The 12,986-nt window shown below is 64.0% G+C and overlaps 1 protein-coding gene across 1 annotated transcript in view; it reads right to left on the bottom strand.

Annotated features, from left to right (window-relative positions):
• Nucleotides 1–12,986, bottom strand: part of CROCC2 (ciliary rootlet coiled-coil, rootletin family member 2) — a 72,650-nt gene that overhangs the window by 41,756 nt on the left and 17,908 nt on the right. Inside the window, 9 exon segments of the mRNA XM_027115664.1 lie at nt 1,787–1,804; nt 1,980–2,156; nt 2,563–2,707; nt 4,824–5,020; nt 5,219–5,407; nt 5,729–5,825; nt 6,981–7,178; nt 7,736–7,839; nt 11,606–11,771. Of these exon segments, the coding sequence (XP_026971465.1) occupies nt 1,787–1,804; nt 1,980–2,156; nt 2,563–2,707; nt 4,824–5,020; nt 5,219–5,407; nt 5,729–5,825; nt 6,981–7,178; nt 7,736–7,839; nt 11,606–11,771 (1,291 nt within the window).

A 12,986-nucleotide genomic window follows, 5' to 3' on the forward strand; every position in this document is an offset into this window, starting at 1 on the left:
CCAAAGTTAAACTTTTCTGTCCATCAAAAATACCATTAAGAAAATGTATATTTAAAAAAAAAAAAAAAAGGGCTTCCCTGGTGGCGCAGTGGTTGAGAGTCCGCCTGCCGATGCAGGGGACACAGGCTCGTGCCCCGGGCTGGGAAGATCCCACATATTGCGGAGCGGCTGGGCCCATGAGCCACGGCCGCTGAGCCTGCGCGTCCGGAGCCTGTGCTCCGCAATGGGAGAGGCCACGACAGTGAGAGGCCCGCGTACCACCCCCACCAAAAAAAAAAAAAGAAAATGTATAGGCGAGTCACAGAAACGTGAGTACATCTGTCTGGCAAAGTACTTTTATCCAAGATATACGAACTCCTACATATCCATAACCGAAATATGAAAACCCAATAAAAATAGGCAATAGACTTGAATAGATACCTGACAAAATAAGGTATATGAATATTTAGAAAGCATATGAAAATGTGCTTAATGCCATCTGTTATCAGAAAATGCCAATTAAAACCACAATGGCGTATCACTTCACACACACAGAATAGCTAAAAAGTAAAGACGGATGATGCCAAATGTTGACGAGGCAGAGGAGCGGCTGGAAGCCTCCCACGCTGCTGGTGAGTAAAATGATAGAACCACTTTGGAAGACCGCTTGCCGGTTTCTTATAAAGTTCAACACACACCTACCCAGTGACTCCACAATTGCACGCCTATGTATTTACTCGAGAGAAATGAGAACATCCACACGTGACTTGACCATGAACGCTCATCACAGTCTTGTCCACTCCCCAAATGGAAAGAACCCAGAAGTCCAGCAGCGAGTGAATGGATAAGCAAGCGTGGTTTATCCGAATGATGGAATATTACTATGCAGTCAAAAGGAAGGAGCTCTTGATACACCTAAGAACAGGGATGGCTCTCAAAGACGTCATGTTGAGGGAGAGAAGCCGGGCTCAAAAGAGTCTATGCGCCATGGCTCCATTTACAGCAAGGTCTAAAACAGGTCAGGGCAGAGGCCACCTGGGGGGCCGTGACAGGAGGGAGCCTGCTGGGCTGGTGGAGACACTTTGCTTACAACTGTCAAAAACTGTGCACTAGCTTACTGAGTGTAGTCACCCTTTGACTAAAAAAAGAGGAAAAGATGACCCCAAAAAGGCTAGGACAGTCTGAGAAACAGAAAGAGGCTGGACTGAGTCCCAAAGGTGACAGACCATGAAGTCTGAATGCCACTGGGGGCCGGAGACGCTGCAGAGACAGGGTTTCCATGTGGACCGACAAGGCTGATGTCAGGAGAAAGCAAAGGTGCTGCAGTGTCTCGTCCCAGGGAGTCTGACCTCCTCCATGGAAGATCCACGTCAGCAGATTTGGGAATGAACGCAGGAATGCAAGAGCGAGTGAGTGACGGGGCAGCTCTTTTGTGTGGATGTGGTCCAGGAAGGAGAGAAACAAGACAACGGAGGAGGAGTGAAGCCTTCCCCCCGAGCGTGTGAGCATCAGTGGGCCCGAGGCCTTCGACCCTCTGACCAGGGGAGAACCCAGCCCCCGGATGTTGGGGACAGGCCTGATGTAAAGGTCCTTCTTTGTGTGTTCCTCCCCCGTTCCCCGCCTCCCAGCCCTGCGGAGACGGCTTCGAATCAGCCACGTCAGGCAGCATTGCAGTTAGAAGGCGCTGGTGCTGACATGCATCCTGAACCAGCGTGACTTCCAAAGGTGCCGTGTGCCCGGCTGCCCCAGAGGCAGCGGTGGCCCTGCTGGGTGGGCCTGGGGGCCCGGGGCCCCGCGGACCCCTCACCTGGCCCACCTGCTCCAGCTGCCGCCAGAGAGGCAGGGAGGGGTCCATGTGCAGGCCCCGCCCCCACACCCTCAGCCCCCAAGTCCAGGAGGGGAGAAGGCGGGGAGAGCACGGGTGAAGGGAGGGCCCTGAGCTCAGGGGAGCAGGGTGGGGGCAGGAACTCACAGCCACGCTGGGGAAGCGAGGCTCAGGCAGGGTCCGTCCCCCTGGGCCCTTGTCTCACCTGCAGGACCAGGTGGCTCAGGAAGCCTTTGTCCCGAGCCAGCCCCGCCATCAGGGCAGCCATGTCAGCCAGGGAGTGTCTCTGCTCCACCCCCTCTGCCTTGAGCTGGCACACGAGCAGTTCCAGGTTGGTTTTGCTGGACTCGGCCTGGGGGGTGGAGGGAGGGCAGAGGGCACCCCAGCGGGGAAGCCAGGGAGGGACTTTCAGGTTCACGGGCAGAGCTTCCCCTGGGCAGAGCTGTTAGCGCCGGGGAGGGAGTGAGCCCCGCATCACGGAGGTGTGCGAGCCGGCGCTCTGGGTGGGGCCTGGTGGAAGGGTGCCCACGGTGGTGAGGCCTCTGGGGCAGACGGTGGCCCCCGGATACAAGGCTGCAGCCAGGAGAGGTGACAGGGCGACCGAGGGAGGGGGCACCCTGAGAGAAGGTGTGCCCAGCACTCAGGGAAGGTGGGCCGGTGCCCACTGGTCAGGGACCCAGGAGGCCGCCGCTGAGTTTGGGGGCTCTGGGGATGGCCTGAGGGCCCAGGCAGCGGGGAGAGAGGAGTGGAAGTCGTACCCGGGCCAGGGCCCTGCGCAGAACCTCCGCCTCACTCTGCAGGACGTCCCTCTGCAGCCGTGCTGTATTCAGCACCTCCTGGGCCGACACCAGCTCCTTCTTGAGCCCCGAGACCTTCTCCTCCAGCTGCTCCAGGCGCCCTTGACTGAGACCCGGAAACCAGAGGGCGCTAGGTCACCTCAGGGCGAGACGGGGGCCGGCAGGCAGGGCAGCTCCCTCCAAGCCCAGGGGCCCCAGAGGAGCGCGGCTCGCCCTGCAGGCCAGGAACCGCTGAGCCCTTTCTGGCTGGGGGTGGCACTGTCAGCGGAGGCCTGGCCCACACGCCTGGGTGAGCAGCGCGGCACACACGCTGGGGCACCCATCTCGGCTGGGCCCAGGGTGGTGGATTTGCCCCGGGGTGGCGCTGGGCCGGACTTGGAGTGGGTGTCTGGGTGGCGGTGGGGGCCGGCCGCTGTGGGCGGGGCCTGCTGTCTCGCTAGGCACCCCGACCCCTCAGACGAGGCTGGTGCAGAAGAGGTCGCATCAGCAGCCGAGGACGCGGGGCCCAGAGGGGACAGGACAGCCCGCTGGTGGCGGCGCGGCGCCCCTGCCGTCCAGCTCCCTCCGGCCCTGCAGGCCCTGCTTCACCAGCTCCGCCTTCTGCCCCGCCCCCCGCAGGAGGCTTCTCTGCAGCCCCGCGCCTGGCCTCCGGACTCCGCCGCTCCTCGTCGTCCCCTCAGCTCCTCCACCCTCCTCCCTGGGAGCAGGGGAGAAGCCGGGGGGTCCCGGGCATGCAGCAGGGAGGGGAGCCCAGGGACCCAAAAGCCCTGGAGGGCCTTGCGCCCGGGGTGTGCCTGCCCTCGGCCTCTGCACCTGCAGAACCCAGCGGGGAGGAGGGGCACCTGCCCGACGGGAGCCCCACAGCTCCAGGTCTGCTTGCGCTGCTGACGTCCCCTGACTGCCGAGCCTTGTCAAAGCTGTGCTCGCTGCTGACCCGCCCCCGTCGCCCCGGCCAGGTCCCCTCTGCCGGTCACCCACCAGCCAGGGCTGCAGTCTCAGCAGCTCTCTCCCGGCCGTGCTCTGAAGCACCGAGTCCTGAGGCCCCATTTCCCAAATGTCCCTGGGATTCAGCCCCTCCTTCCCCGGTGCTGAGGGGCCGCTCCAGCCTGCCTCCCACCCCCCTGGCCCTAGGACGCTGCAGCCAGATCAGCCCTGCCAAAGCCACGGCTGTGAGGGCGGCGCTGCTGCCAACGGCTCCCCCGCGGCCCCCGTGACCTCTGCTCCTTGGCGTGGTGAGGGGGCCCCGCCTGCCTTGCTCTGCGCCCCACACCTGCTCCTGTCTCCCCCTGGCAAAGCTCTTCCCGCCCCCCGGGGGCCCCCGCTGGCTCCTCCGCTCCCGGGCCCCTGTGCCAGGCTGAACCCGCCTGCTCCCATCTCTTTGCCCATCTCCCGTGTGTTTCTCCAGAGCGGGACCAGGATGAATTTTTTCTTTGGACCTCCTGTCTCAGAACCAAGTGCGCTGTCAGGACACCCGGAGAAGGGGCGGCCCCGAGGGACCTGCAGTCCCAGACCCCCGGGGTGAGCGAGGGGAAGCACAGGAGGTGGTCCTGTCTGCCCCTGCGTCGCTCCCTCCTGCAGGAAGCCTTCCTGGGCCGCCAGCCCACTCCCCGCCCCATCTCCCGGCTCGGGCAGTGTGTGGATTTGGGAAGGCCCACTGAGCCTCTCACTCAGGACTATAAATCCTGGGGGATTCTCGTTTCAGGTCCTTCACCCCCACCGGCCCCAGGGCAGTAAGACGTGCACAGAAGAATCCAGACAGCCTCACGGCCGACTGCACCACGGAACAGCAGAGCCGCAGGACACGCCAGGAGGGCATGCGGGGCCACCCCAGCGGATGGGGCGGGAGTTGGGGTTTTATGGACCACCTGTGAAGGCTGGGTAAGACCCCCGGAGGAGTCCTGGCTGCCAGCGGGGAGGTGGGAGAGAGCACAGCCTGCTCCCAGGAGGGGAGTGTGGAAATGGGCCGGGCGGCCGGGAGCCTGGGATGCAGGCCAAGGGGCAGGCACGTGCTCAGCCTGGGCTTTGGGAGGGTGAGTCCTGGGGAGACAGCCCAGACGGGCCCAGACGAGGGAAGAGGGGCTGTGCTCAGTGCAGGCAGGGGCTGGGGGGTGAAGGGGCGAGGAGGCAGCCTTCGGGCCAGGAGTACTTCCTGTCCGGGAAATGGCCCTCACTTCTCCTGCGGGGGGCATCGTGGAGAAGGTGAGCCCAGCCGCCAGCCTCACCTTCCCCGGAGCTCGCTGGACTCCCGGCAGCGCTGCGCCTCCAGCTTGCCCAGGAGGTCCTGGCGCTCCCGGGACTGCTCCTGCCTCAGCTCCTGCAGGAGCCTCCGCGAGGCCCGCAGCTCCCGCTGGCTCTCAGACAGCTGCTCGTGGAGCCCGGCGGCCGCTGCCTCGGAGGACTCTAGCCGCCGGCGCAGCTCCTGCCCGCGAGTGGGAGCGTGGCGTGAGCCCCGTGGCCTGGCCAGGCCTTCGACCACAGAAGCCAGCGGGGCTCCCGACTGCCCACTTCAGACCGGAGACCCTGCCCGGGGTGTGGGGTCCAGGGGCAGGCGCCTGGTGGGCTTTGTGGCTTTGCTCTGGTGGGGACGGGGCACAGCGTTGCCTCTGTGGCCGCCCACCTGCTCCCGCTGCCGCCGCCTCTCAATGACCACCTGCACAGCCCGCAGCGCAGGGTCCAGGGCGGCCGGGGAGCAGGCCCGTGGGGGGGATGCGGCCCGTGGGGGGCTCCTTGGTTGGCCCCGTGCCTCCTGGCCTTCGGTGCTGCCGCTCCAGGCTGGCTCCGGGCACCCCGCGTCTGCCTGCACCACCTTCAGGGCGCAGGGAGGAAGGGGTAGAGGGGAGAGAGTGCAGGGCTGAGGTCGGACAGGTCCTTCCAGAGCATCTCCCGGGCCTGCTTGAAGCACTAGGACCCTGCAGCCCCTCCGCTGCTCCACGCGGGAAGGACCCGGGACGGGCCCGCACCTTTGTGATGCTGTCCGAGGTGAGCTGCAGGGATTCCACCTCAGCCCTCAAGTCTCCCGGGGCCGGCCAGCCTCCACTGCGATGGGACTCCTGCTGGGGCGGGGGAGGCTGCTCAGCGGGGCCCGGGTTCCCCCACCGCGAGCCGCCCCTCTCCCAGCGCCACGCACCAGTTTCTGAACCTCCGTTCTGAGGGAGGAGATGGTTTCCTCCTTGTCCGCGTTCTGCTCTGTGAGCTTCCCCACCAGCAACGTCTGCTCCCAGAGTCTGGAGAGAAGTTGGGGTGGGGTTGTCAGTGCAGAGAACAGAGGCTGGGGCACTGGCGGGCCCTGGAACCCCCCGGCCCCGTCGGCCACCTCCTGGGGTGCGGCCTGCCTGCTGGCTTTGGCCGCCTCTGCCTGCGTGGACCTTAGTCCCGCTCCAGTCAGACACCTCTCTTCTGCTCTAGAACCTGCAGTGGCTCCCGCTGTCTCAGGGTAGAGCGCAGAGCCCGACTGCAGCACTGAAGGCCCCCGCTCTGACCCTGACTCAGCTCTCTAGCCCCACAGCGTGGCTTCCCAAGGCCCTGCTCTGTCTTTGGGGTGTGGCAGGTGCCGTGCTCACCTCTGGGCTTTTGTCCCGGCTGGTCCCTCTGCCTGGAACTCCTCTGCCACCATAAGTCTAATGGTGTCATTGTCTTTCCTTCCCGGGACCGCCTTCTTCTCAAAGGCCCCTGGCTGCCCCCCAGCACCCGGGCCTCCCTTCCCGTGGGCCCAGAGCCCTCGGCTCAGGCCCCGGGCGCTGAACCCTCGGGCTGCGCTAGACCGCCCGTACCCCCGGGCCCGCCGCGGCTCTCCTCTGGGGCCGGCTCCAGTGTGTTGGACTTGCTGACCCCGAGGGCGTTTGTGACCCCGTGAGCCCCAGGTCCCGTGGAACAGAGGCCCGTGGCAGCGTTAGGAGCTGCCTCCTGCTTCCTGCAGAAGCTGTCCTCACGAGACCTTCGAGCGCCACACGTGAGTTCGGTGTCCAGAACCTCCCACGATAACCGGGGGTGGACCCCGGCCCCTCTGGGGGCCCTCAAAACAGGCACCCACCCCTGAAAGGATAGGCCTTTTAGGCCTGAAAATTCCACTTCTGGAAGCAGCCATGGGGAAACAGTGCGAGTGCACCCAGGGCAGTGTCCACAGAGACGCGCCCAGTCGCGGGGCGCTAGCTCTGCCTCCAGGGCATGGTGGGTAAGGAGGTCTGGACCCGCCTGCCTTTGCCACGAGGTGGCGATTATGAGCCGTGGGCGGCTTCAGGGCAAGTGCCCCGGTGTCAGGGTGTGGGGTGAAATCAGGAGTTACAACTGCATGTGAGCGAAGTCCCAGACCCGCGGCCGCTGGGCAGATGGGTGGGTGTGGCGACCCGCCCCCGCCCCCACCCCTGACCTCCTGCACCCACCTGGCCTGGAGTGCCACCTTCTCGGCGTCCCAGCGACCCTGCATCTGCAGCATCTCCCGCACCTTGTCCTGCAGCTGCTGCTCCAGGGCGCTGGCTGTGAGGCTGGCCGCCAGCCGCAGGTTGGAGCCGAGGTTCAGGCAGGCCATGTGCAGGCGCTGGGCCGTCCTGGCCGCGTCCACTCGCATGTCAGCGAGGCCCCTGGGAGACAAGGGCGGCACTCCGCTGAGCCACAGGGCTGCTTGTGGCTCGGCCTGGAGGCTCCACGCTGGGCGGCAGGGGCAGGGTCTGGTGACAGGCCTGCGGCAGACCCCTCCCGTGCCGTCCTCAGGGGAGGCCCCGCCGGGTGGCATCTCGGAGGGGCGGGGGTGAGTGGGGGATGGGCCAGGCCGGACAGGACAGGCTGTCCACCTTGAGCAGCACTTCCACCCTCTGAGCCTCAGGGGCCCAGGGTGGACCGTTGGAGGTTCTCGGCAAGGGCCGGGGGGAAGCCAGAGTCCCTGCGGGTGGATCCGGCCCCTGGCGCTGCATCTCCCTGGCTGGCCTGCCTCTCTTCTCTCCCCTGCACCCTTGCCTGCCTCACTCTGTCCATCCGTCCATCTCCCCCACTGCCCGCCTCTGCTGCCGTCTCCACCACTCCCATCGGGCCACCCGTGGGAGGAGTGTGGGGGGCCCGATGCTGGGCATCAGGTGCCCTTCTCCCCGACCCTGATGGCACCCACGCCTGGCTCTGTGTGGGCAGGGTGGCTGGTACGCACCTCTCTGTGGCTGCACGCAGCTCAGCCAGGTGTCCACGGAGGGCTGCGACCTGTCTCTGCAGGAGGAGGACATCCTGGTGTCCCACCGCGCGAGTACGCTGGGTCTGAAAGCAAGAGGCTTGCGTCCACTGCAGGCGGAGGCCCGGGGCTGAGGGGTGAGGGGAGCCCTGCGGCCCCATTCACCCGCCCCACAATCAGGTCCTCCGGCTCCAGGCGGGCGGAGCGCAGACCCTCATCACTACCCTCCTGCATGCGGCACCTACCCCACTGGATGGGTAAGGTCCCCGGGGCAGTGCTTTGCTCCCCTCCCCAAAGGACCTGGGGAGGTGACCACTCCCAGGTCCAGAACCAGGACCCACTCAGCCTGGTTCCCCCAATGGGGCCGTGGGCGGCACTCAGCTCCCGCCCTCCAGCTGGGGGGTTGGGAGCACGACACAAGGAAACAGACCTTGCCTTCTCCAGGACCTAGAGAGCAGCGCTTACTCTCGGAGGGCCCCTAGGACGTCGGGAGTGGGGCCTGGCCCTTCAAGGTGGCAGGGAGGCAGAAGCCTCTGCCAGTAGGAGCCCATGCAGTGGTAGGGGTGGGGGAGCCACCCTGAGAACAGGCGGAGTGAACAAGGTTGTAAGGTGCAGCGAGAGCCCACCGCTGGGCTGTGAACGGGGAGGGGACGGGGTGGAGAGTTGGGGGCAGGAGTGGGATGGGGTCACGTGCGGTCAGCGGCACCAGCCTTGCAGGGAACTAAGCGGAAGCCCAGAAGGTCCTGAGTCTCCCCACCACCTTCCCAGCCCCTGCACTGGGCTGTGTCCTGAACACTGACCTCCAGGGCCCCCCGGGGGGCTCACCACCACACCCAGTGCTTTCCGGTGCTCCCAGGGCCCCTCCTGCCTGTTACAGCCCCACCCGCGGCTTTTCAATGTTGCTTCAAACAAAGCACTTTCACGTCCTGCCGGTCCTCCAGCCCAGGACCCACACGCTCACCTGCTACTTCATGAAGCCTTTGCCGATCGCCCTCCCCTGAGCCCCCATCTGAGGTGCCCCCCATCGAGCCCAGAAACACCCTGCTGTGTACCTTGTGTAGGGAACGCCCTTTGCGCCTGGTGCCAGAGCCTTGTGTATACTCGCACCCCACCCCCCAACTGTGACCATCAAAGAGCAAGGATTAGACATCCCTCCTGCTGACACGAAGAGCCGACTCCTGTCCCGCCTGCCCACTAAGACAGTGGAATACTTGAGATTCCACACTTTATGACTTCTTGAACGCAAGGCTGGGCGGCCGGCATGGTAAGGGACACGCAAGCCAGGAACCAGGAAACTCAGGGACTCTAGGGGGACTTGCCAAACAGTAACTTGAACACGTTTCCTTGACCACAGGGGCTCTGGGGACAGAGAGGAAAGCTTAAGGTCCACCCAAGGGGGAGTCTGCTCACATGTGGAAGTGATCCCCCAAGCTGCACTCCAAGTAAGGTGTGCTAGAGATGGGCGAATCAGCACACACGTGCGCACGCACACACACGCAAACGCGCACGTACACAGCTGCTTGCAGGGTGCTGTAAAGAGGTGCAGTGTCCCCCACAATTCACATGTTGGAACCTAATCCCCAACGTGATGGTATTTGGAGGTGGGGCTTTCCAGTTCCACCTTCAGGATTGGTGTTAGTGTCCTTATAAAAGAGGCCCCACGAGGGTCCAGTCCCTTCTGCCATGTGAGCTTACAGCCAGGAGGTATCGTCTGTGACCAGGAAGCGCTCTTCACCAGACGAAGGGCCTGGCGCTTTGATCTTGGACTTCTAGGCTCCAGAGCTGTGAGAAGTAAATGTCTGTGGACAAGCCCCCAGGCTGGGGTATTTCTGCTACAGGGGCCTGGAGGGACCAAGACAGTAAGGAAAAAATCTCCCTGTGGTTTTGGAAGCACAAGTTAGCCTTGGTGCAGTTTTCAGCCTGGATTCACAAAACCTGGGTGGTTTAAAAAAAACAGTAAAACTGAAAATTTACTTCAATGTGGTGCAAAGGTCGTCAGAGCCCCTGAGAACCCGACCTAAGCAAATGGCAGTCCTTTCTGGAACACACCACGTTCATTCCAGGTTTCAAACAATTTTCAGAGTCCCAAGGATAACATGCAGGTCTTAGGTAAAAATTTTTTTAAAAAACCACCAAAGACACAAGGAAACACAGCACCATGACCACGACCTAGCAGAAACAATAGACTCACACCTTGAAGAAGTTCAGATATTAGAACGTCAGACCCAGACTACAAAATAACTGTTTCCTAATATGCATCAGCAAACACACGAGAGGCTTGAAAGTACCAGTTAAGAGTGAGATAGCTGGAAAATATCCAGAATAACATCAGAATTTCTAAAGATGAGAAACACTACGTTTAGGATTCAAGCCTAATCGGCAGGTTTAAGGGCGGTTGGACACCAGAAGAGAAAACTGATGACCAGGAGGGTAGATTCTACCCTCTATCTACCACGTAGACCAGGGGGGTAGAAGGAAGGAAAGTCTGGGAGGTTAAGAAGCGTGGGAGGGAGCACGGGGATGGGTAAGGTCCACGGGGCGGGAGAGGACAGGGGAGAGCGGGACGTGGGTGACACTGAAGCAGGTGACGGCTGCTTGCCAAGGACAAGGGGAGCGCGGCATCTGATGAGTCCTCAGCAGGATAAACACAAAGAAACCTGCGCGTCTGCGGCGGGAAGCTGGCAGGAAGCTGGCAGGATGCAGTCACAGAGAGCGGCCGCTCACAGCGGCCACGGCAAGAGGACGACGGCCTCCGTGGCGGGCCAGCAGACAGAGGACGGGGGTCTCTAAGGCGCTGAGAGGAAGAGCCGCCGGCCAGCGGCCAAGGGGGAATAAAGACCCTTGATAAACCAGTGCCAAACTGGACGTGAGGCCCGTCTCCAGGGCATTTGTTTCCCTAGTGGCCAAGGCGGGGGCGTGATGTGTCTCCCACGTCTCCGCAACCCCACGTGGGAGCCCGGCCATCGACGACCACCCTGTGATGACAAGCGCATATTCCCTCTTGGCGTCCCGTCCCCGTGCAGGGGTGGCTGCAGCAGGAGGGGCCGCTCGGCTTCTGACTGGAGCAGCTGTCCAGCAGGAGGAGCCCTGTCCACACAGTGGGGTTGGGCCTCCCACCCCGCCCGATCCGTGTGGGCAGTGCCGAGACGGCCCCTCTGAGATGGGCTTGTCCGAGGGACACCTGTGCAGGGTCAGCCTGAGGCCCAGGCACCCGGGGACCAGCTCGGCCTCTGCTCCTGCCACGTCTGGGGAGAAATCCTGCCCATGGGGCCCGTGGCAGACGCCGGGAGGTCCGTGGGGACATCCAGGGACGATCGGAGCAGAGGTTGCAAGCCCAGCGGGGATGTGGACAGGCAGAGGCGTGGGGTGACCCGTCTCAAATATGTCCCCTACCTCAAGCTGGACGTCCTGCCCCAGTGACCAGCCTGGGATGGTCAACGCAGTATCTCCCCCCAGCAAGGCTGAGGCCTGGAGCTCCGTGCCGTGACCCCGTGCCCCAGGGCTGCGGGTTTCAGAAGAGGCTGCGTGGGCCCTGCTGGGCTGGCCAGGGAGTGGGGGGCTGTGGTGCGGCCCAGGCTCCTGTGTCTGACCCCGAGTTGGGCCTGCAGAGACTCTTCTCTCTAGAGCAGCTCGGCCACGCCAGAACCAGGGCTCGGCCCTCACTCTGTTTTCCAAGCCCAGCCAGGCGTCCTTCTCTCAAAGCGGGGGTCTTCCCACGCAGTGCCCCCACCCTGCAGACTAACGTGGCCAAGCGAGTGGGGGACATGGTGTGGCGGGAGGCCCGGGGCCTTGCCCCTGCCACGGGAACCAGACCAGGCATGCCCCTGCCCATGGGCGAGAGCCAGGGAGCACCTCTCTCTGGGTCCAGCGCTGCCTCTCCCGCAGCTCCAGCTCAGCCCGCAGGAGGAGCACGCTGCGCGTCGTCCCCGCCAGCTCCTCGGCCAGTCTGTCGTTGGCCTTCTTCATGTGTCCTAGCTGCTCCCGCAGGAGGGTGTTCACCTGGGAGAGGCCGGTGCTCCTGTACGGGTAGGGACGGAGCGGCGTGGCCATGGGCGGGTGGCCTCTCCCTGCAGACGTGCTCAGACAGCCGGGCCCCGAACCTCCTGGGCCCAGACGACCCCAGCTCGACTGTGCAGCGCCCAGACTGCCCCTAAGAGGCCCTGGCCACCTGCAGCGGTCCTCAGTGGCCCCGCCAGCGGGGGCCAGCCTCTGGGTGCCACCCCGGCACGCCCCCTCCTGCCCTGACTCGCTTGCTCTCCCCACCTTCCGCCCCTCTGGGCTCCCCTGGCTCTGCCACACAACTGTGGCTGGCTCCTAACTCCAGGGGCTGGGAGACCATCAAGAGGGTTAGGGCTAGGGAGCCTGGCCGAGGGTACCAGGGCTGGGAAGGTACCCTGCCGCGCAGGGCGGGGGCAGAGGGAGTCAGGCCTGCCCCGTGGAGGGGGCAGCTCCTCTGGGACCGTGGGGGTCTCTCTCCACCCAGGGCAGGTCTGCATGTGGCTGCAGTCGGGGACCCCAAACCCTCTGGAGCCCGCACCTCCCGGCTAGCCGCGCGGCCACAGGGACTTCCTCTGCTCCTGTCTGCTCTGTGGGCATCAGCCTCCTCCTGGCTTATTTACCAACACCCTCCACCCCCCTGCTCCAAAACTGGTTTTCAAAATGCTTCTCAGCACTTTTCTTCCTTATCCAGAGTCCCTGAGGATGAACCAAGGCTGGGAAGTCTTCCACAAACGGCTTAACCTCCCCCAGGTCTGGAGACAGAGCTGGCCGTGGAGTGGAGGCTCATCCCTCCCGCTGGCCGCCCTGCAGGGAACGTGGAGAGATGCCCTTCCCTTCCGCGGCCGTGTCCTGGGGCTTGGGGCTATCTCCGGGGGCACTGGGGTATGACACACACTTACCAACGGTGCACAGGTGAGCCCGATCGTGAAATCAGAGCGGCTTGAAGCCAAAGGGGCCTGGGAGTCAGGGCCGGAGTGTGAAGTGGACTGGGACTGAGGGGAGAACCCCCGGGCCCCCCAGGATTGGCCAGGCCAGCCGAGGGCCAGGAGCAGCTCAGGCGGCCTTCCTGGAGCTCAGGCCAGAGTCCCGGCCTCAGCAGGCGGTGGGGGCCTGGGGTGACACACGAGGGAGCAGAGGGCCAGGGAGGCCCCATGACCTGTGGGACCTGCACTCTCGCCTGAGGCCCTGGGGGTGGTCCTCCTCCCCGTGCTGCCCCTCCCCGTGCTGCCCCTCC

This window comes from Aethalodelphis obliquidens, unplaced genomic scaffold (assembly GCF_003676395.1).
Source record: "Aethalodelphis obliquidens isolate GAN/ISIS:26980383/991018 unplaced genomic scaffold, ASM367639v1 scaffold2, whole genome shotgun sequence".
NCBI classification, from domain to species: Eukaryota; Metazoa; Chordata; class Mammalia; order Artiodactyla; family Delphinidae; genus Aethalodelphis; species Aethalodelphis obliquidens.